Below are 22661 nucleotides of genomic sequence, written 5' to 3'. Positions count from 1 at the left end.
TCAGTCATGATCTCACAGTTCACGAGTTCAAGCCCCATGTCGGGCTCTGCACTGACAGCACAAAGCCTGCTTGGAATTATCTCTCTCTCTCTCTCTCCCCCCCCACCCCATCTCAACTGCTTGATAAAAAGAAATAGGGAAACAACTAACCTAGCAGTAGATAAATGCAGTCTGATGGATACCAGTTCTCAAAACACAGAACCTTTTGGAGGAAAACATCCAGAAGAATTGTTTTTCTATGTAGGCCACTTTCCAAGGTGTCCCCCAGTGCCAGCCACCATCCACACACAGGAGGCAGTTTCTATTATGAGTCCACTTTACAGAAAAGGTTTGCGGAGGCTGTATGACCTGCCCACGGCCAAGGTTTATCCCAGATCTGTCTGACCCCACCGGCGGCTTTGAACCATGACTCCCTGCAGTAGGAAGAGATGACCATGGGTGTCCTCACACCCACCCATCCTGGGACCTCCCCCCCAACCCCAGCGGGACCCTCTGGAGGGGTGGGTAAGGGAACGGTTAGGGAGGTCTGATCTGCCCCACATGCTGTGTTGCCGGTAGGCTCTTCCTGGAGAACAGCAAGTTGGAGCACAGTGAGGATGAGAGCAGTGTCCTGGGTCAAGGTGGGAGCGGCACCATCATCTACCGGGCCCGGTACCAAGGCCAGCCCGTGGCAGTGAAGCGATTCCAGATCAAGAAATTCAAGGACTTTGCCAACGCCCCAGCAGGTGAGCAGGGAGGGCCCTATGTCCTTTCTTTTCAGACATGTGCTCCCATGGTCCAAACTCCCTGCCACCTTACGGAGACCTAGGGAGGAGGGTCAGTGAGGCCAAAGGAGGCCCCTGGGTGGCCAACCTGCTTTATTCCTGGCAGGATGTGGGACAGGCTGAAAGGTCAGGCTGAGCAAGACCCGGAAGTTGTTTTGGAAGATTGCTTCCTTGTCTAGATGCAAGCCCCCAAGAGCCTGGGCCATCCTTAAAATTTCCATCTGCTTGCTCCACGGCCAGCACAGGCCTGGCATATGGTGGGCACACACTTAGAGGTGGACCCCTTACCTTACAGGGCCTCTCTCAGTCATCCACACTTAAGGAAGGGAAGTGATACTCTGGCTGAATGGATGGGGCAGCCAGCATGGGGTGGCTTCTACCCCACCCACACAAAGGAGGGGATACCATCTTGCCTTGGCACATCAGCATGGGGTGGCTTCAACCCCACCCACACGAAGGAGGGGATACCGTCTTGCCTTGGCACATCAGCTCAGAGATGCTCTCTACCTAGAGCAGCCCATCACCTCTTAACACCCAGCCAGCCCGGGTGCTGGGCAGCTGCCTCACTTCCAGCCAGCTGAGTTTCACATTTTCACTGCCCCTGGCTTAGCACGTTCATCTTTATGACCACTAAGGTAATTTACACTCTTGGTAGAAAAAGCAGAATCCTAGAACAATCAGATCAGAAAGGAAGAGACAAGTTGTTGCTATGGGAAGAGAATGACTTCCTGCACAGAAAATCTAAGCAAATCCACTGGCAGAAGTGAGAGCCAGGAAGAGTTCCACAAAGTTGCCAGACGTGAGCTCAACCTCAGAATTCAGCAGCGTTCCCACGCACGGCAATGACCCATTGCTAGAAAATGTCCCCGTGGCAGCGATGAAACCACAAAGTATTGAGAGATAATTAGTATATACCATTCAATTTAGTTCCCATTTAAATCCTAGCAAGGGGTGTGTGTGTGTGTGTGTGTGTGTGTGTGTGTGTGCGCGCACACGTGTGGGCTGGGGGGGGAATCTCACTGATTCTAAAATATGCGTATGAAATGACAAAATCCCAAGGACAGCTGACAGCTGAGACAATCCTACAGTAGGACACAAAGGAAAGCGGCCTGCCCAGCAGAATGTCATGACTTAGAACCCTACAGACACGAAGGCAGTGTTCTCCAGGGCTCGGCCAGGCCCGCCAAGGGAGCAGACACAGCCTTGCGTGTGCGTGGGAAGCTGGCGCTTAGCAGAGGTCACATCGTGAGTCAGAGGGGAAAGGCTGACAGTTCCCTAACTGAGGCAGAGACTTGGGTCAGACTTCACACCGTAGTCAAAAATAAATTCATAATAGGTTAAAGACCTCATGTAAAAAACAGAACCTTTGTGCTTGAAAAATAAATTTGGCCAGCCTGCACACAAATCTGACACAACTGATGCATTTTAACTGCCAAGGGTTTTTTCATGCTGTTTAAACCTCCATATCCAAACATCCCTGATTTTCAATTCTGAACATAGGGGAGGAACAGAGTGGGATACAAGAGGACAAGAAAGGCCTGGTGGACCCTGTTCGATGACCTCAGAGCCAGCCACAGACCAGTGGGCAGCACCCTGACCCTCCACTTGACGGGAGAGACCCCTCAGCGGGTGGGGTCGTGGGGGGGACTTTAGCAGCCACGGGTTCGACGGGTTACAGCGCAGACTGGAGATCGCCCACCACTGCCCACAGACCTTGCTCCTCTGGCCTGAGATGACGTGTCACAGGCCTGTGACGGCCCCAGTTTTCTCTCTGACTGAGGAGAGAGTGCTAGTTCTTTCTGCCCTTGACAGTCCTGGCTGCTGGCAGGGAGCCAGGTGAGCAGTGACGACCCAGTGCTCAGCCCCCTTCTGGTCATGCTGGTCGAACCAGGCTCTGGGTGGCATTCAGGGATGCAGAACTGGAGTAAGCCACAGCTATGACCCTCAAGTAGCCAGCAGTGGGGTGTGGTGAGGGCTACGAGAGTGGCACCTGTGTGACAAGGGCAGGGACGTGCGCGGTTCTCCATCGAGGGGGCAGGAACTGCCCACTGTGTTAGGCCAGGTTTAGCACCTGAGGAGGAGAAGTTTGATACCAGCCTGGAATGCCTCAGGAATGCCAGCGTGTGGGGCCAAATTCTGGGTGACAGTGTTGCAATCCCTGATGTGTTAAGTGCCTTAGAATATATATCTTGCCCTCCAGCCTCTCGAGTCCCCATGAGGCAGCTCTGAGTGTGGCTGGCCCTCCACCCCGAGTGGCCCTAGAGGGGCTCCCAGCAAGGCAGCAGGTGCTCTGTGTCCCTCACCCCCCTGGGCTGCGCTGATGGCTGTGCCCTCCCCCGCAGACACCATGCTGAGGCACCTGCGGGCCACGGACGCCATGAAGAACTTCTCAGAGTTCCGGCAAGAGGCCAGCATGCTACACGCCCTGCAGCACCCCTGCATTGTGTCCCTCATCGGCATCAGCATCCACCCGCTCTGCTTCGCCCTGGAGCTCGCCCCACTGGGTAGCCTCAACACCGTGCTGTCAGAGAATGCCAGAGGTACTAGCCACACCCAGAACAGTCCGGAAAGGGATTGCCTGGGGCCCCGCCTGGCCAGATATAGCCCCTCAGGGACCAGAGAGCCCTTGCTGGGCAGCACGGGCCCCAGGGAAGCTGTACCCTGGAGGTTCCCTCCTCCTGCTGGGCCTGGCTGCCTGGGGCAGAGCACGCCTGCCCCACAGCTCATGTGGCCAACTCCCCTCGGGCAAAGACCTGCCCTTCCCCAGGTCTACGCCCTGTATGGTGCTGTTGGCAAGGCTAGAGAAGCTTAGGGTTTGGAGTCAGATGCAACCATGCACGTTCCCAGACCTGGTTCTCAGCCATAATCCAGTGAATTAGTGCTTAGTTTGCTGGCCTATAAAAGGGGGATAATAATAGCCCCACTGAGGGGGGCAGTTGAGGGCTTCAAGTGAGGCAGGCCAGGGAGGGCCCAGGCTGCAGCCTGGCCCCCAGAAGCCCACCAGCCACGTGTCCATCATCATTAAAACCCTGAGACCCTGGGGTGAGGTTTATCTTAGTTTTTTTGTTGTTGTTTTTTTTTTTAATTTTTTAATGTTTATGCGTTTTTGAAAGACAGAGAGAGACAGAGCACAAGCAGGGGTGGGACGGAGAGAGAGGGGGACACAGAATCCGAAACAGGCTCCAGGCTCTGAGCTATCAGCACAGAGCCCAACGCGGGGCTCAAACTCAGAAACTGCGAAATCATGACCTGAGCCAAAGTCGGATGCTCAACCAACTCAGCCACCCAGGCACCCCAAGTTTTTAAGGAAATTTTAAAATAATTTTCCTTGGGAAATGAATTGGTAACTAAATTCCAAAGAGCTGACAGAAGGAGAGAGGTAGTTGTCTCTCGATTCAGGAAGAAGAAATGCAATTAAACTCAAATCGTTTCTCCCTCGATGGAAGAGAACTTTTTAAATTATTTTATTTATTTTCTAATGTTTATTTTTTTTTAATTTTTTTTAAGTTTATTTATTATTCTTGAGAGATAGAGACAGAGCATGAGCAGGGGAGGGGCAGAGAGGAGGAGACACAGAATCTGAAGCAAGCTCCTGGCTCTGAGCTGTCTGCACAGAGCTGGACGCAGGGCTAGAACTCACGAACTGTGAGATCATGACCTGAGCCAAAACTGGACGCTTAACCGACTGAGCCACCCAGGCGCCCCATAATGTTTATTTTTGAGAGAGCACAAGTGGGGGAAGGGCAGAGAGAGGGAGACAGAGGATCCATAGTGGGCTCTGTGCTGACAGCAGCGAGCCCGATGTGGGGCTCAAGCTCACGAACTGTGAGATCATCTCCTAAGCTGAAGTCAGACTCTCAACCAGCTGAGCCACCCAGGTGCCCCGATAGCTTTTTTACTTTTATTTTTTAATGTTTATTTATTTTTGAGAGAGAGACAGAGCACGAGCAGGGGAGGAACAGAGAGAGAGGGAGACAGAATCCGAAGCAGGCTCCAGGCTCTGAGCACTCAGCACAGAGCCCCAATGCAGGGCTTGAACTCACGAACTGCGAGATCAGTTCCAGGTGCCCTGAGCGCTTTTTTAAAATGAAGCTCTTACTCCTGCAACCCACCCCTTGACAATATAGTAAACTTAGCCTACAGTGAACTCTAGGAATTTTGAATCCTTGCTGTTTTAGTAAAAACACCAATTCCAGGCATGAGATACCGGGAATCAAGCAATGTCTGTTCTAAATACTATTGCACTTCAGAAAGTCATTCTCTGTCTCCTCCTATATCCAGCACGGATAATGATGAGAAGTATCTGTAGAATATAAAGTATCTGGGAAGAGAAAAGGTTAGAAAAGACAGTTGTAATGATGGTTTGCTTTTTTTTTCTTTGCAAAGATTCTTCCTTTATGCCCCTGGGACACATGCTCACCCAAAAAATAGCCTACCAGATTGCCTCTGGCCTGGCCTACCTGCACAAGAAAAACATCATCTTCTGTGACCTGAAGTCAGACAACATTCTGGTCTGGTCTCTGGACGTCAAGGAGCACATCAACATCAAGCTGTCAGACTACGGGATCTCACGGCAGTCATTTCATGAGGGTGCCCTCGGCGTGGAGGGCACGCCCGGCTACCAGGCCCCAGAGATCCGTCCTCGCATTGTGTATGACGAGAAGGTACCCACCCTGGCCCACTGCTACCCAGCCCAGCCCAGCCCCACAGCCAAGCCCAGGCCCTGGTGAGGCCAGGAACCTGCAGCCTCTGAGCTCTGTGTTTCCCCAGGCACACGTCTGTCCCTCTCCTGTGCTCAACCAGGAGGGTATGGCTTGAGCCAGAAATGCACAGGGGCCTGTGTCCACCTAGCAATGTCAAAGTTGACCTCTCCTTAGCTTCAGGAATGGTGCTATAGCCTCTGAATTCTCTAACCTTGATTCAGAGACATAATGAAGGTGGTACACAGTGGACAGTGAGCCCAAGACAGAAATAGGTCTGGATTTGGGTCCCAACTCTACCATTTAGATGGGTAAACTGGAGAGAGTGGACCAGCTTCGTGGGGACTCATGAGGGGCAGACAGAGTAAGGATGGCAAAGACTCCCGGCCCATAGGTGCTGTCCACAAGGCATTGTCCAAACTGAATGGCAGAGATGGCCAAGACAGCATCCTCCAAAGCCAGAAGAGAGTGAATTCTAGCAAGACAGGACTGGACTCCCGACAGGACAGGCCTGGCCCGCCTCAGCCAACATGATTGCTAAATGTTTGCCTTCTTCCCTGAAATAGATGCAGGCACACAGGCAACTAAAAACCATGTTACAGCTGGTGCCATCCCTGCTTCACTAATCGCCTGGCACTGAAACTCCCCTGGTCTATAATTTTTCATTATTTGGTGATTTACAGATGAGTCATTGGCTAATTGCTTCAGGAACGGCCTAAATGGCAATGCTGGACATTACATTCCCATGTTATCTTAGAACTGGACGTTTGTACCACCTTCAAATAAAACCGGAAGAAGAATGACCTTAGCATGTGTAGGTTAACTCATCGCCTATGGTTATTAACCGAAATAGAAAAGGCAAATCAGGGTGGTAAAAATAAGAGCTTCTTAAGTAGCAGGTGACACAGGCAAGGCACCTTGAAACTAAGATTATAACAGGGACCTTCACGTTGAAAATTCTCAAGTCTATCTCAGCCGTTCTCCCACTAAAACGTTATTTCTTGGCCCTCATGGAGGCCTATACTAACTTCTCCTTACTGGGCCTTTTGATAACATTAAAATTAGAGGAGTCAACACGTTATGATTCAGGAGACATCCCCCCTTTATGATTTGCAGACACTGCTCTTCTAGTGCCAAGCACATTAAGCTGAGAGTCCGTGTTCTCCTGCCTTGTCTTGATTCTCAAACATAAAGGAACATGACATCCTTGCAGCCCTTAACCAGTGGCTGGCAGTTAGCAAGTTCTCAGTGTGTGTTTATTGGATGGATGGGTGGGTGGGTGGGGGAATGGATGGATGGATGATGGATAGATGGAAGGAAGGAAGGAAGGAAGGAAGGAAGGAAGGAAGGAAGGATTGAAAGATGGGTGGCGAAAGGGACAGAATGATGCATGGTCAGATGGTTGGCCAGATGTTTCGACAGGTAGGAAGTGATGGATACATTCATTGGTGGATGATTGATGATTGTATCCCTTTGGACAGGATCCCTTGTCTAATTGTGTCCTCCTGCTCCCTCCATCTCAGGGCCAGCTTCTGAAAGGTGCTGGGCCCAGGCAGGGGACCTGACTTGGCTTGCCTCTTTGCCCAGGTAGACATGTTCTCCTATGGAATGGTGCTCTACGAGTTGCTGTCGGGGCAGCGGCCAGCGCTGGGCCACCACCAGCTTCAGATCGCCAAGAAGCTGTCCAAGGGCATCCGTCCTGTTCTGGGGCAGCCCGAGGAGGTGCAGTTCCATCGCCTGCAGGCACTCATGATGGAGTGCTGGGACACAAAGCCCGAGAAGGTACCGGGGGCCCAGGGCCTGGGGGACCAGACACCTCCTGCCACAGTGGTGGAGGGTCTGCGTCTCCAGAATGCACGTGTACAGCTAACTGCCCATCCTTCACTAAAGGTCTAGAACAAATGAGGCAACCCTCCTCTGCTCATCCCTTCTAGAAAGAGATGTTTACTGTCCTAATACATCCAGCTCATCTCTTTGTGTGTGTGTCACTCTCAGGAAAAATGACCTTTTCTTCCTCCCCACTTTTATGTCACACCATCATGCAAGCAAAACATACCAGCCCCTTTATAGCAGTACAGTCCCCATGCAAGAGCAGAGAGAATGTACGTATCTCTTTTTAAAGAAATGGGGAGCAAGTTTGCTTGTGAGAGCAGGAGTCATATTATCACTTTTTTTAAATGTCTATTTTTGAGAGAGAGAGAGAGTGCAAGCAGGGGAGGCATAGAGAAAGAGAGGGACAGAGGATCTGAAGTGAGCTTCATGCTGACAGGAGAGAACCCAATGCGAGGCTCAAACCCACAAGCTGCAAGATCATGACCTGAGCTGAAGTTGGATGCTTAAGCAATTGAACCACTCAGGCGCCCCATCATATTATCATTTTAAAACTTAGCTGTTTGGGGAAGAGGCCAGTGGTTTCAAGGTTAAAATGCATTCATCAAACTAGATGGTACTAATTCAATGTATTGGGAGTAAAAGAAGCTTCTGAGAAAAATCCTTTACAAGATTGTATGTCTATAGGCATGGAGGTTGAAATCTTACAGTTTAAGCCAACCAGAGGACCAAAGTTCAAGTTGCCATTGACAGTGATGACCCAGACACTCTGGCATCTGAAGTTGTTTCAGCCTCTTGTTTTGAGCAGTTTCTAGACCTTCCTCCCTTGTTCAAGACCATTGGTTTCATGGGCAATATAGGCATCAATCTGGTTTAAGTGACCCTTGCTCATGGCTCTGGTGGCCTCTCTCCCTCAGCGCCCACTGGCCCTGTCGGTGGTGAGCCAGATGAAGGACCCAACCTTTGCAACGTTCATGTACCAGCTACCCTGTGGGAAGCAGACGGCCTTCTTCTCATCCCAGGGCCAGGAGTACATGGTGGTGTTCTGGGATGGGAAAGAGGAGTCCAGGTAATGTCCTGAGGCTTACTTTGCCCTGCTGGGGTGACCATGCACTTGGGGAGCAGTCAGGGCTGACCATGGTAAGAGATGTTTACGGACGGTGGGTTGGGAGCCTGATGGAGTTTGCTCCAGAGAGAAAACTGAGTCCATGCAAATGACAGGCATGTATGCATTTGTGCTTAAGAGGAGCAAAGAGAAGGCGGTGTCTGCCAGGGGTGGGGTCAACACAGGGCTTTGCTTTTTGTTGGTTTTTTCCTTCTTAATCCCCATCACCTGTTTCATCCATTCTCTCACCCCAACTCCCCTTTGGCAACCACCAGTTTGTTCTCTGTGTTTATGAGTCTGTTTCTGCTTTATTTTTTCTTTTGTTTTTTAGATTCCACATATAATTGAAATCATATGGTGTTTGTCTTTCTCTGACTTATTTCACTTAGCAGAATACATCTAGGTCCATCCAAGCTGTTGCAAATGCCAAGATTTCGTTCCTTTTTATGGCTGAGTAATATTCTGTGTGTGGTGTGTGTGTGTGTGTGTGTGTGTAAAGTGCCTTTATCCGTTTATCTATGGATAGACATTTGGGTTGTTTCCATATCTTGGCTATTGTAAATAATGCTGCAGTAAACACAGGGGTGCATGTATCTTTTCAAATCAGTGTTTTCGTTTCCTTTAGGTAAATACCCAGAAATGGAATTACTGTATCATATGCTATTTTAGGAACCTCCATACTGTTTTCCTTTTTTTAAATATTTTTATTTTTGAGAGAGGGAGAGAAAGTATGAGTGGGGGAGGAGCAAGGGTGGGGGGACAGAGGATCCGAAGCAGGCTCTGTGCTGACAGCAGAGAGCCCGACGTGGAGCTCCAACTCATGAACTGTGAGATCATGACCTGAGGCGAAGTTGGAAGCTGGTTAATGGACTGAGTCTCCCAGGCGTCCCCATTCTGTTTTCCAGAGTGGCTGCACCAATTTATATTCCCATCAATGGTGCACGAGGGTTTCCTTTTCTCCACATCCTCACCAACACTTGTTTCTTGTCTTTCTGATACTCGCCCTTCTGACAGGAGTGAGGTAATATCTCATTGTGGGTTTGTGTCATATTTCCCTGATGATGAGTGACGTTGAACATCTTTTCATGTGTCTGTTAGCCATCTGGATGTCTTCTTTGAAAAAATGCCTATTTAGGTCCTCTGCTCATTTATTAGTCAGATTGCTTGTTTTCTTGGTGTCGGGTTGTATGAGTTCTTTATATATTTTGGATACTGACCCCTTATCAGATACTTCATTTGCGAATATCATCTGCCATTCAGTAGGCTGCCTTTTCATTTTGCTGATGGCTTCCTTCACTGTGCAAAAGCTTTTTAGTTTGATGCAGTCCCATTGTTTATTTTGCTTTAGTTGCCTCTACCTGAGGAGACAGATTCAAAAAAATATTGCTAAGCCTGATGTCCAAGAGTTTACTGCATATGTGTTCTTTTATAAGTTTTATGTCTCACATTTAGGTCTTTAATCCATTTTGAGTTTATTTTGTGTATGGTGTAAGAAGGTGGTCTAGTTTCATTCTCTTTCATGTTGCTGTGAAGTTTTCCCAACACTGTTTGTCAAAGAGACTGTCTTATTCCCATTGGACACTCTTTCCTACTTTTTCAAAGATTCATTGGGGCGCCTGGGTTGCTCAGTCAATTAAACACCCAACTTCAGCTCAGGTCATGATCTCACAGTTCAGGAGTTCAAGCCCTGTGTCAGGCTCTGTGCTGACAGCTCAGAGCCTGGACCCTGCTTCAGATTCTGGGTCTCCCTCTCTCTCTGCCCCTCCCCGACTCGTATTCTCTCTCTGTCTCTCAAAAATAAATAAATGTCAAAACAAATTCAAAGATTCATTGACCATATAGTTGTGAGCTCATTTCTGGGTTTTCTATTCTGTCCAACTGATCTATGTGTCTATTTTTGTCCGGTGCCACACTGTTTGGATTACCACAGCTTTGTAGTATAGTATGAAATGAGGGATTGTGATGCCTCCAGCTTTATTCTTTTGCCTCAAGCTTGCTTTGGCTATTTGGGGTCTTTTGTTGCTCCATACAAATTTTGAGATTATTTGTTCTAGTTCTGTGAAAAATGCTGTTCCTATTTTGATAGGGATTGCATTGACTCTGTAGACCACTTTGGGCAGCATGGGCCTTTTAACAACATTAATTCTTCCAGTCCACAAACACGCTGTTCATTTAATTGTGTCATTTTCAATTTATTTTCTCAATGTCTTAAGTGTTCAGAGTACAGGTTTTTCACCTCCTTGATTAAATTTATTCCTAGGTGTTTTATTCTTTTTGGCGCAGTTGTAAATGGGAACGTTTTCTGAATTTCTCCTTCTGCTAGTGTGCTAATAGTGTATAAAAACACAACAGATTCCTATATCATTATTTTGTATCCTGAAACACTCCTGGGGTCATTTATTAGTTGGAGTAGTTCTCCTGTCCTGAGGGGACTTTGTTTTAACATGGATGCTATTTGCAGCTTGATAGTCGAAGAAGTCAATGATGCTGGGGGTGGGAGGGAGAGGACAGTCACCAGAGTGCAGTTGCTGAGTAGTGAGAGGAGCAGGGGACCCAGAGCCAAGCACAACTGGTGCCCTTAAATGAGAGTTTGTGGGCCTTCCCTTCTAGTTGCATCTTTTTCTCAGTGAAGTGGCAGGAGGGTCAAAAACATGGGGAGAGGTTTTGAATATTCGAGGAGAAAATGATGACGTGTGATGTGAGCAGTGACACATGAGACCAGGGTGATTGCAGGATGGCACTGAGGCCCACTGGAGGTTGGAGATTGTGCGTTCCCCCAGCATGCTTTGCTGACCCACATTGCAAGATAGGCAACCATTGGTTTTAAGCCGAGTTGGGTTTTTGCCAGGAGGGAGAGAAGGGCATGGGGGGGGTGGGTATTTTCAAATGGCACATGACAGAGATGGATCATAGAACCTAAGGGAGGCCATAAAACGGATGAGTATACCAGGAAATCCTAAGTCTTGGCAGAGTGTAAACCCGCCCTCCACCACACACACACACACACCCGTAATGAGTTATGGTAGTAGGTGGAGTGATCTGGGAAACCAGGAGGTAGTGGTCAGAAAACAGATGCTTGACATTGAGTGGGTGGGAGGGATGAAAATATTAGGAAAGGCAAGATCTGCTACGCAACTTTGGGAGAGGCTGGCTGGGGTAAAGTGGGGATAAGATCATTGAGAAACAAGGAGGAGGTCACCGGACCAAAATGACAGGGTATTGGAAAGAGCATCAAAGACTTTTCAGACTCCCCCAAATCACCATCTAATATGAGACCCGTCAGTCCTGGCCAAGGTGTGTGGTCTCTCCCACCTACGTAATGTGACATCTTCAGAGTCATGAGAGCATTTCATGGCATGAGGAGTCTTCTAGTAAGCCTTGTGGCAGACATTTATAGGTGCTAAAATATGATAAGGCTTAGACAAAGTGAAGCCTGAGACACAATGAGATAAAGGGAAGGAAATTTGCCATTTTCCTTAGGTCAGCCTAGGTGAGCTTCACATCAGGTTTTATGGCACTGGGACTGAGTGCTCTGACCTAAGACACAGTCTAAGGAACCATGGCCTAAAAAAATACATATGTGTGTGTGTGTGTGTTTATTAATTTCTATTTATATATGTAAAGACATATGTTTTCAGTTTTTACATCATTGGTAGCAGTGTTGTTATTGCTATTTTAAGGCTTTGCTTGTAATTGCAGGGCAAAGTGGGTAATTACAATGGTGTCACATGTTGCATATTGGGCTCTTTGGCATGCAAAATATGAAAGAGAGGTTAAATAAAAAAGCTGCAGTTCTGAATTTAAATTTTTAGGCTCATGATATATTGTATCTTTAAGAAAAATGAACTCATGTTTCCTCATCCTGCCCATTGAAAAGGCCTAGAGACGATGACCAGTTACCAATGATGAGCTCTGGGACCCACATGATGGTCTCTAAATACCATGAGGAAGCAAAGCTTATCTGAGAAGTGGCTGACTCCAGGTCTGGGACAGGAAGACAGCCAGAAACATCTGACACAGTAGATTCAAGGATGCCATCAGACACTTATGAGGGTAGATTAAAGGGATTTAGGAGCCAACCCAAAGAGGTTCCCACTGGCCAAAGATAGGGCAGTCGGCCGGCCATTAGTAAGAGGAACTGCAGTGGACTGAGGTACATCAAATTGTTTACACTCATGAATTTCTAATGGTGTTTAGGAAAAACAAGCCAATAAACAAAAACCCCTCATTGATCACCATTGGAGGCTCCTAGAGAACCAACACATTATTTTGAAACTCGGCACATACAGAGGAGTCAAGGTTGTATCCTGTCTTTCCTATGTGTACCCCAGGGTAACAAAAGAGATAAAAGGAGGAAGTTTCTCTTTTGAGAATAAATGAAGCTAATAAATGAGGAAGAAATGCCAGAAACAGAATGTCCGCCTTTTGTGACCTCTATTGAAATAATGCATGTAGACAATGATCATTAATGATCACAAAAGGAGAACCAGACATTCCCAATAGAAATCCACAACCCCAATGAGGAAATGTTCGTACCTGAAAAAATCAAATAGAATCTGACCGAGACTCGAGATTGGGGGCAGGGGGCTGAGACAGATGGCACCCCAGGATGTGAGGACCTCATAGGACACCCCCACCCCCGGAATCCTCAGCACATAACCTGCCGGAGAAAAAAGAGAAAGAGGGGAAGGAAGTCAGTCAACAGACAGACACATAAAGACCAGGGGAAGTGTGGACAAAAGATGTGTGTGACCTGGGTAAAGAACTTCAGTCTCTGCCTCAGACAGTGAGCACATTGGGATGCCACTGAGGACAGTGGGGAGACAGAAATGCTAGCGGGTGGCCAGACCTGGTGAGCACACAGCTGCCCTCATAAATGACAGCTTATTAGTTCTCAGAGCACCTAGGTTGGAAGGGGTGTTTTGAGGCCCCCCAGCCTACTATGAAATTCACCCATCTATCTTTAGTCTTGACTTTGTCTACTGTGATATTGAGGGGTTCCCCTGCTACTGGGGTGCAGCAGATAAGGCCAGTGGGAGGGCAGTGAATGGCTTCGGTGGAGGTACAGCCCCCTGTGCCCCTTCTTCACACTGGGGGCAGCTTGTTGAACCCTCCAATGTCACAGAAGAGTGTCTCTCTTCCCAAAGGGAAGGCCCTTTCATTGCCCGAATGTTCGAGCACTACCAGTGGGGCCAGAACCCCCTTGCACCCAATGCCATGAACAGTTCTGGAGTCTCTCAGAACATGGCAAAATTCAACTCTGGGTTCAAGGCCTGTAGCTGATGTCCTCCTCCAAGGCTGCTTCAGGCCAAGAGCCGACATAAGGGAGGTGGCCCCTGGCCACCATGAGCTGACCACACTGTGGTTGCCCATTGCAGAAACTACACGGTGGTGAACACGGAGAAGGGCCTCATGGAGGTGCAGCGGATGAGCTGTGCGGGAATGACACTAAGCTGCCAGCTCAAGGTCCAAAACTCTCTGTGGACGGCCACTGAGGTAACTGCCACCATGCAGGGTGGGCCATCGAGGTGGGCAGCACAGGGTGCAGTCCGTGTGAAGCCAGATTTAGCAAATAAAAATACAAGATGCCCAGGTAAGTCTGAATATCACATGAACCCCACCTGCACGTGTGAGGCCCCCGGCACAGTGGCAGCAGCCCTGGGAAGCAGAAGCGTCTCACCAAGGCCAACAGCCTGCCTTGTCCCTGCCTGGTGACTGAGACTCAGCCGAGATAAGTATCAGGGGCAGGATTGCAGCAGGAGAACCCCATTAGGTTAGTGAAGTGACCAGGTTTCTTATAACACAGCCGTATCTACACAGCAAATCCACTCAGCTCTGAAGGCTTTTTGCCTTCCCGTCAAAGAAGTCAGCAGAAAGCCCGAGAAGCTGTCTTCTGAGAAATGCAGAGAGGGATGACCCAAACAAATGCTGTGAAGCTCCTGGTGGTGTGGGGCCGGGCGGGGCAGTGGGGGACGGGTGCAGCCGTCCCAAGTATGCAGAGAAGAGCAGGCAGACGTGTCTGTACTATTGAATGTTCACCCCAAAGAAACACCTAGTCATAAAAACCTGGAAACAGCCTGAGCTTCTGACAGCAGGTTAGCCAGGCTACGGCGTCCCTGAGCGCCGGGCAGCACAGAGGCGCTCAGACACAGTTCCCTCACCGGCCAGGCAGGGCAGGGCCTCCTCCCGCCTGCTGGGTATTGTCGTGAGATCAGTGAGGGAAACCAGCACAGTCGTGTGATCCCACGTTTGCCGGGAATGCGGACACAAACACACAGATACCCAGAGGAAACGGAGTCTGGGCCCCACGTCCCCATGGCAATTTTCTCCAAATAATGGGTTATGGGCGATTTTACATTCCTTCTTTAAACTCTTCTGTAGTTTTCAACATTTCTGCCAAGAATAGGAATATGAAAACAGACAACCAGATAGCCTCAATACGTGTTACTTTTTAAAGCACAAAGGGATTCCCAAGGCAGAACGCACCTGGTAGGAAATGGCCGCCATGTTCCAGCCTGAGTCTCACGTTGGCTCCTCTGCCTCTGCAGGACCAGAAGATCTACATCTATAGCCTCAAGGGCATGTGCCCCTTAAACACACCCCAACGGGCTTTGGACACCCCGGCTGTCGTCACCTGCTTATTGGCAGTGCCTGTTATTAAAAAGGTGAGGTAAGGGGAAAGGTGGTTGCCCGGGTATCTGATTCTCACTTCCTCTTCCGTTGGTGTGGGACTCCCTCTGCCCACCCAGCTTGGGGGGAACAGTATGAGGAGTGGAGCAAAGCCGGGCCCTCTTGGACCAGCAAACCCAGGGCAGGTCACAGTCAGCCTTAGAAAGACAGACCATGATTAGTGCCTTTTCAAGAACCTATGTAACCAGCAAAGCAAAGCAGAGGGCTGAGTGGAAGCTTGCATTCCGCCTGCAAATGCCATGGTCCCAGAGTAAAAGAGCACTTAGACGTGTGCCCTTCCCCTTCTGATAGTGGCGTGGGGGGTTACTTCCCCACCTGTCAGGGCCAGCACCACCCCAGAGCCACTCAACAGGCGCCGGTCCCCCTGCCCCCACCCCTGGGGAACAGTCGGTTCCCCCCACTTGTGGTGCCCACTGTCAGCCTGAGACCTGGGTCCCTCTTTGTCCATGTCCTTGACCTAGCCCCCACCTCTCTGAAATGGAAGCCCACGTGGTAATCTCCACAGCCCCGGGGGGTCGGGCTCTCCTGCTCCTCCAATGGGACCCTGCCCTTCTGCAGGGCCGGCGAGCCTCCCCCTGCCGGCCCCCTGCTCCCCACCGCATCCAGCACTGCACTCTGAGGAGACCCTGCCTGTTAGCAACAGTCCCACCCCATATACCCCTGCAGGACTACCTCCTGTTCAGTTCTCAAGATCAAAGACCCCCGACCCTGCTCTGAGCAGCTGGTCTGCCCCGGCCCCGGGGCCCCAGTGGTGCTCTCAGGCCACTCTGGTCGTCCTCTCTGCTCATGGTAGACGCTCAAGGAATCATTATCGGTGTCTTTATTGGTGGTGTTTGTTTAAAACATGCTGGCTGTCACCATCCAATTTCAGTTTTCCCATCTGCAAATCGAGGATAAGAAGCAGTCTGAGAGGGTTCCCTGGGCATAACGTGCCCCAAGCTCTGGGCGCAAGCACTTGGGTAAATGTGAGCATTATTATTACTTCCTGGCAGTGGTGAAATATATACGTTCTTCATCCTACTACAGTTTATTTCTTTAAAAAAAAAAAAAAAAAAAGCCTGAAATCCACCCTCGAGTCATTTACGACTGTGGCCCCACGGGTGAGGCTGGGCAGTGCGGGACCCGGTCCGCCCCAGAGCACAGGAGAACATGACACAAAGCGCTATTTAAGGCCACTGCTGGCCAGAGCCCCCGAGCCAGGGCACCACCGCCCGCGCCACCAGAGGGAATAAAGCCGGCTCTGTGCGGAGCCTCCCTGTCAGGGGCCTGCCCCTCCGAGGCCAGGCCGCCCTGTGGCCGCGACGGCGGCCCCTGCATTCTTGCACGCGCACGTTCACACCCAGCCGGGCCGTGGGGCTCGCCGCCCCAACTGGGGCCCGCCGCCCCAACTGGGGCCCAGGGCCGGGATCGGATAGAGACATTGCTCTTATTTGCTTTGGCTGTTTTCTTCCCTGAAATTCTGAAGATGGATTTTGATAAATGTTCCTAGGGCTTGTTGACCTCACTGTTGAGCTCGAGCTGGTTCCCTTGTTACCTTGGACAGCCCCGCCTCCCGGGTTCCCAGGGTGCTCAGGTTCCAGAAAGGGGGCTTTCTGCCACTCACCCTTGCTGATACAGGCCTGGATCCCCACTCTGTTGTGGCTTCGGCTCTGTGCCCCGAACCTCTCCTGTGCCACTCCAGCCCAAGTTGGGCATCCAGGCGTCAAAGCCGCCCTCTGTCCCCGGCTCCACAGGGATGCTCCTGGGATGCCTGGGGTGGGTCCCAGCATTTAGCGCTGTCCTTGCAACTTTGCCCAGTGATCTCTGGTGCCGTAGAAGATCACATGCTTCACTGCAGGGGCGGAGAGCAACCCACGGACCCCAGCACTGCCAGCTAGGCATTTCAGAGTAGGTGTGCTAATTGGGGAGTGTAGGCACAGTGTCCAAGAAGTGCCTCCACAAGAGGGTTGAGTTGGAAGCAATTTCTTCAAGAATAAATAAGGTCGGCAGGCTCATATTGTCTATGGGCGCAGAAGACCGGGTGGAGCCAGAGAAACAGATGAGACGTGGCCCTTCCTGTGGCAGGCCAGCACCCAGGGCAAGAGGGTGGGGGGTGGGCGCGCAGAGCCTGCCCAGTGGGGCTGGCGGGCAGGAGACGGCAAGCAGCCCCACACTCTGCCCACAGCTACTGTCCCGTCGTTAACCAGCAGAGTTCACCGGCGTGGGGGGCAGCCACATCCTGCCTCTGAAGGAGGCTCCTGTGGCCTGAAGGAGAAGGCAGACCCCTCCTGCTCACACTGCAAGAACCCAGCCTGAGCCAAGGCGGGCCACGTGGTTCAGGCCGCATGCGCTCCTCCCCTGGGCGCCATGGGCCTCGTTCTCCCCAGACACGTTCCTCTCCTGCTCACTGCCAGACGGGCAGGCTGGCTCAGCTGGGCCTGGGTTACCTCCCTTGGGAGCACGTCCAGAAGGTCCCACTGGCAGCCCCTGCCTCTTTAGGAGCCTTGCTCCTCTGGGGTGCACGGGGTGTGTGCCGAGATGAGTCTTGCACCCGTGCTGTTTCCTCCCCTGGAATGCGTGCAACCAATGAGCGGTGCTGTCTTTTCCTTGCAGAATTCCTACCTGGTGTTGGCAGGCCTGGCCGACGGGCTTGTGGCAGTGTTTCCCGTGGTGCGGGGTGCCCCGGACGACAGCTGCTCCTACCTGTGCTCACACACAGCCAACAGGTCCAAGTTTAGCATCCCAGATGAAGACACACGGCAGAACCCCTACCCCGTGAAGGCCATGGAGGTGGTCAACAGCGGCTCCGAGGTCTGGTACAGCAATGGGCCCGGCCTGCTGGTCATAGACTGTGTGGCCCTGGAGATCAGCAGGAGGCTGGAGCCCTACTCGGCCCCTTCGGTGGTCACCTCGGTCGTGGGCAGCTCCGAGTGCAGGGGGGAGGAGGTCGTCTGGTGCCTGGACGACAGGGCCAACTCCTTGGTGATGTACCACGCAGCTACCTACCAGCTGTGCGCCCGGTACTTCTGCGGGGACCCCAGCCCGCTCAGAGACATGTTTCCTGTGTGCCCGTTGGGTCCAGAGCCCTGCGGCGGCCACACAGCCAGCCCCAAAGAGCCCAAGGGGGACTCCATCGCAGACGTGAGCATCATGTACAGCGAGGAGCTGGGCACGCAGATCCTGACCCACCAGGACTCGCTGACTGACTACTGCTCCACGTCCTCCTCCTCATCCTCCCCCCACCGGGCCCCCAGGTCGTCCTCAAGCCTGCCCTGCTCCCCAGCAAGCTCTGCCAGCGTGCCTTTCGCCGCCAACTACGAGGACTCCGACAGGCTGCACGAGCCCACCGCGGGCTCCGACAGGTCTGAGCACGACCTGACCCCCGTGGATGGGGAGGCTTTCAGCCAGCACCTGCAGGCCGTGAGGATCCTAGCCGTGAAAGACGTCATCTGGGTCCCCAGGTATGTTTCCCAGGAGTGGAGCACATTCCTGTGCTGCCTGAGGGAGCTTTCAGATGCTGTGGCATCAGGGGCCATCAGGGGCCACCCCCTCTGTGCTGGGGCCTGGAGGGATCTCTTTAGCAAACCTGAGAAGGGCTGCGCTGACGCTCACCTGCCCGCAGGGAAGCTGCCGGCAGCACAAGGCAGAGCCGTGGTCAGCTGCGATTGGGTTTCCCGCTGGGAAAGGCCTTCTGGGGCCGGCTTCGGTGCCCTCCCGGTAACTCGATCCATTCACTGAGACTGCGCGTTTGTGGCCCTGCTTCTCTGCACGCCGGCTCCGTTTCCCCTGGAGAGCACAGGCCTGGACAAAACGCTTCCCCTTCTCGGTTTTGGTTTCGCAGGCGCGGCGGCGATGTTATCGTCATCGGCCTGGAGAAGGACGCCGGAGGCCAGCGGGGCCGTGTCATCGCCGTCTTAAAAGCCCGCGAGCTGACTCCACGTGGGTAAGACTGAGGGCACCTCCTTTAGGACCCGAGGCGTGATGTGGGGAATCTAGTCCCCTCCACCACATCCCTGCACAATGGCCTCTCGCCCTTCTGGCCTCCGCAAATAAATGCCACATCTACCGGTGTGGCCATAAGGCAGAGAAGGAACAAAATGGGGTCCTCCAGGCAGCACCTAGGGGCTCAGCAAATACCAGCTGAACCAGGCATCAGCCACTGGTCATGGCTGTCTGTTTCTGGCATACCCCGTGCACCTGTGGACCAGGTCTCCTGACTGGGGTGTGTCTCCAGGGCCGGAGTTCAGCTGAAATGGAAACAGGGAGCCAGGTGATTCACTGTCCTCCCCGCCAAGTGGGAGGGCCCTTCCTGGGTGCTCCACCTGCCCATATAGCACCTACTGGAGCCACAGACCTAGCACCCACCACCCTCCACCTTGCCCAAGCCCAGGTTCATCCATGGCTCCATACCTATTGGGGGGCGTCCGACCAGGAGGCAGGTCATACCCCACTGTGAGGGTCATTCTGGGGCAGGACAGCATGGCTGTGGGCATGGGAGGCTGGCACCAGCGGCTATCCTCAGAGTCCCCTGGCAGCCAGCAGTGTCCACACCTCACTTTGTCTACTGAGCCCCATGCTATAAATCTCGCTTATGGACAAACACCATTTGACCCATTTTCCCCAGAATGGGACGACAATAGGAGGGGAAACATCTATGGCAGGTCCCCTCCCTTGCCTGAACGCACTGAGCGTTCTCAGAGAGTCATCAGATCCATTGACCCCTGCTGTGCCAGTGATTCCAGAAACAAGATCTGGGTGTTTTCGCTGAGTCCCGGCTGAGTTTGTGGGCCAAAGTAGTTACCAGATCGCAAGCGGGGCTTCTGGGGGAGCAGGCGGGTCTGTAGAGCCCAGGCCTGCTAACCTCAGACAGCCCATGATTTGTGTTCCTGAATTTTTCCCTGGTGTCGTTTTTCCTATTCAGCCCCCAAAGACAGGTTTACTAGGAGGCAGGCGTGTTCACTGCAGGGAGAAAGCAGCCCAGGCAGCCAGCTGACAGGGGGGCCATAGCCTGAACCCTGCCCCCCAGCTTTCTGCAATGCATCTGAGACATTGATCCTGTCGGCAAATAGCTAGTGAGTGCCTGCAGTGTGCAAGGCCCCGAGGAGGCCAGAGGCCCTGTGCATGCCAGTTTGCGTGCTGGCCACAGGGCAAGGCAGTGAGGACTCAGACGTGTGCTGCACGGCCCGGCAGAGGCCCAGAAGGAAAACCGGTGCGCGCACAGATCAGCAAAACAATCCACAGCCTCAAAAAACTAGTGTATGTAGTTAGGACATGTTGGCACAGGTCTTCTGCCCGATATACCGCCCCGTTTCCCTAAGCTGGGCACTTTGCACAGGAGAAGAGCCATGCCTGAGCAGACGGCAAGGGAAGGGAGTCAGTGCTTCAAATCCATCATGGGCCATTCACAAGCAGGAGTCAAAGTTGGTGCTTTCCAACACTTGGGAGTCTGGGTCCAGTTATAGAGGCTACCTGCTCTCGTTGCATCTGTGGCCTTCCTGAGTCCCTTACAGACAGTCCCCATCAATGTGCACTGCCATGCTAGGCTCTTCTTCAGATGGTAGGAAGTCTCTGCCCGCAGGCTGGACCACCCAGGGAAGCAGGGCATCAGAGAACATCGCAGCTGCTAGGCCGGGATGGACAGATGCACCCGCTTAGCCAGGCTCCCAAGAAGGTGCAGGCTGGGGGTCCTGGCCCCGACTAGGTGGGGACCCCTGCAGGTTTTCTGAGACCCCCCCTCTCTCTGTAGGGCGCTTGTGGATGCGGCCGTGGTGGCAAAGGACACGGTTGTGTGTGGCTTTGAGAACGAAAACATGGAATGGTGCCTGGCTGTCTGGAGGGGCTGGGGCACCAGGGAGTTTGATGTTTTCTACCACTCCTACGAAGAGCTGGGCCGGCTGGAGGCTTGCATGCGGAAGAGAAGGTAATTCCTATGGAATGACAGTTGTGCAGAGTGGCCGCCCCGGGCCCACACCCTGACCCCTCTGCCTGCAGCCCGCAGCCTCCCGAGGACCCAGAAGACGGACTGGGTTCTCCCGTGAACCACTTGCTGCTAGAAATGCTGAGAAGTTACCACCCTGACGGCGGTTTTGGGCTTCTCCGGTTCTCCAGGGCGGAGTTAGCTGCCTACCTCCATTCTCCCACTGCGGAGAGAAGATGGGTGGGAGAAACTCTCCCTGCCTCCTGCATCCACTTCCAAAGAGCAGGGGAGGGGGATGCTGCTCTGTGCTGGGTCACACAAAGTAGGGGTGTGGGCTGGGCCTTTACAGAGCAGGCCTGCCCGTATTCCTCCCCACGGCTGGGAAAGAATTACACTAGAGGCTCTCAGTTAGGGGAGCAGTTCAGGGCAGGGTGGGAGGAGGGCGATGACCCTTGCCCCTTCCCCCTAGTGGCCTCCAGGCTCTCAGGACATTTCACAAGCCTCTGGGTCCCCGGGGCCTGGGGCCCCGCTTGGGCAAGCGGAGATCAGGTATCTCCCGCTCAGGAAAGTCTCTGTGTGAGAAACCCTTGGGGGAATGAATGAGTTCCTTCAAGTGACACAGCCAGAAAGCCCAGAGCTAGTCCAGCGCCCAGAGCACCGCCTCAGCCTTCACATTCTTCTTCTGCCGACAAAAGGCAGGGGAAACTCAATCAGCAGGACTTGAGAAAGGGCCGTGTGTTTATAGCTTTGTAAAATACACTTGGACGCAGCTGGAACGCAAACCCTGTTTGTTTGCACATAATAATCTTGCTTATCACTTTAACAAATTAAGTAATAGCTCAGTGGTTGGGCCTCAGTTGTGAAGTCACATTGTATGGGGCTTCTACCAAATGATGTATTTGCTAAACATTTACTACACACGTGTACAGCAGAGTAGAAAAAGTGAAATTGTTAATGGGGGCTGTATGGGTGTGATGGCAAGAATTTTTACAAATGATGCACACACACGCACGCACACGCACACGTACCGCGTGGTTACCCAGAGTAACCATTTGAGGCTGCTTCACCCGGGATGGCAGGATGACCGTGAAGTCATACTCCAGTTCAAGTTGTTAATCTTTTTCTAAAATTAAGTTATGAAAACCAAGCTTAAGATTTGCTGGGATATGCAGGCAAATGTGGTTCCTTTTATCTGAAAATAAACAGACCCTCTTGAGAACGATGTCACAGCCTCTGTCTTAGAGTGCGTGTCATAGCAGCACGGGTCTGTCCCACCCAGGCCTGCTCCCTGCAGGGGTGGAAAGGAAAACCACCCCTTGCCCATGGCTGCCCCCGTGCAAGGAGTCCCACAGCAGATTCCGTGGGCAGAAACAGCCACGCTTAGTCTCCCCACTTCATTTTGCTGGCCTGGGCACTGAGTCCTACAGGGGCTGTTCAGCTACGCCTCCTGCCCACATCATCAGCATTGTCCCGCCCTGTCCCTGAACTGGGCCTTGGTGGTCACTGCTCTCCTCTCCTTTCCTTCTCATTCCAGCACGCCACAGCTGCCCAGTTGCCCCCCAAGTGCAAACAGGGTCCCGTCCTTCCCCTGCCCGAATCCTGTGCTCTATAACCTGCAGCCAGACTGCTAGAGGCCGACACTCAGGGCCCCCACGATTTAGTCCTAACCCGCCTTT

General features: G+C 52.2%; 1 protein-coding gene and 1 long non-coding RNA gene across 7 annotated transcripts in view; one reads left to right on the top strand and one right to left on the bottom strand.

The window, feature by feature from the left end:
• The window catches only part of LRRK1 (leucine rich repeat kinase 1), a 133096-nt gene extending 110889 nt beyond the window's left edge, over positions 1-22207 (top strand). For all 6 annotated transcript variants that reach the window (XM_086711396.1, XM_086711395.1, XM_086711397.1 and 3 more), the window contains 10 exons: positions 559-725; positions 3107-3304; positions 5151-5428; positions 7052-7246; positions 8212-8363; positions 13778-13895; positions 14948-15064; positions 17682-18529; positions 18910-19011; positions 20815-22207. In XM_086711396.1, coding sequence (XP_086567522.1) covers positions 559-725; positions 3107-3304; positions 5151-5428; positions 7052-7246; positions 8212-8363; positions 13778-13895; positions 14948-15064; positions 17682-18529; positions 18910-19011; positions 20815-20992 — 2353 coding nt within the window. In that variant the 3' untranslated portion in view covers positions 20993-22207. The remainder of the gene's footprint in view (positions 1-558; positions 726-3106; positions 3305-5150; positions 5429-7051; positions 7247-8211; positions 8364-13777; positions 13896-14947; positions 15065-17681; positions 18530-18909; positions 19012-20814) is intronic.
• Positions 15895-17236, bottom strand: LOC147580376 (uncharacterized). The gene is made up of 2 exons (XR_015252839.1): positions 16693-17236; positions 15895-15969 (listed from the first exon to the last, which is right to left on the bottom strand). It is a non-coding gene; the product is annotated as an uncharacterized LOC147580376 (long non-coding RNA).
• Positions 22208-22661: the final 454 nt, after the last annotated feature.

The sequence above is a fragment of the Puma concolor genome, chromosome B3 (assembly GCF_028749965.1).
Source record: "Puma concolor isolate L17-30 chromosome B3, mPumCon1.1.hap2, whole genome shotgun sequence".
NCBI lineage: Eukaryota > Metazoa > Chordata > Mammalia > Carnivora > Felidae > Puma > Puma concolor.
The sequence above is the reverse complement of the archived record's forward strand: the minus strand, read 5'-3'. Positions and strand labels throughout refer to the sequence as shown.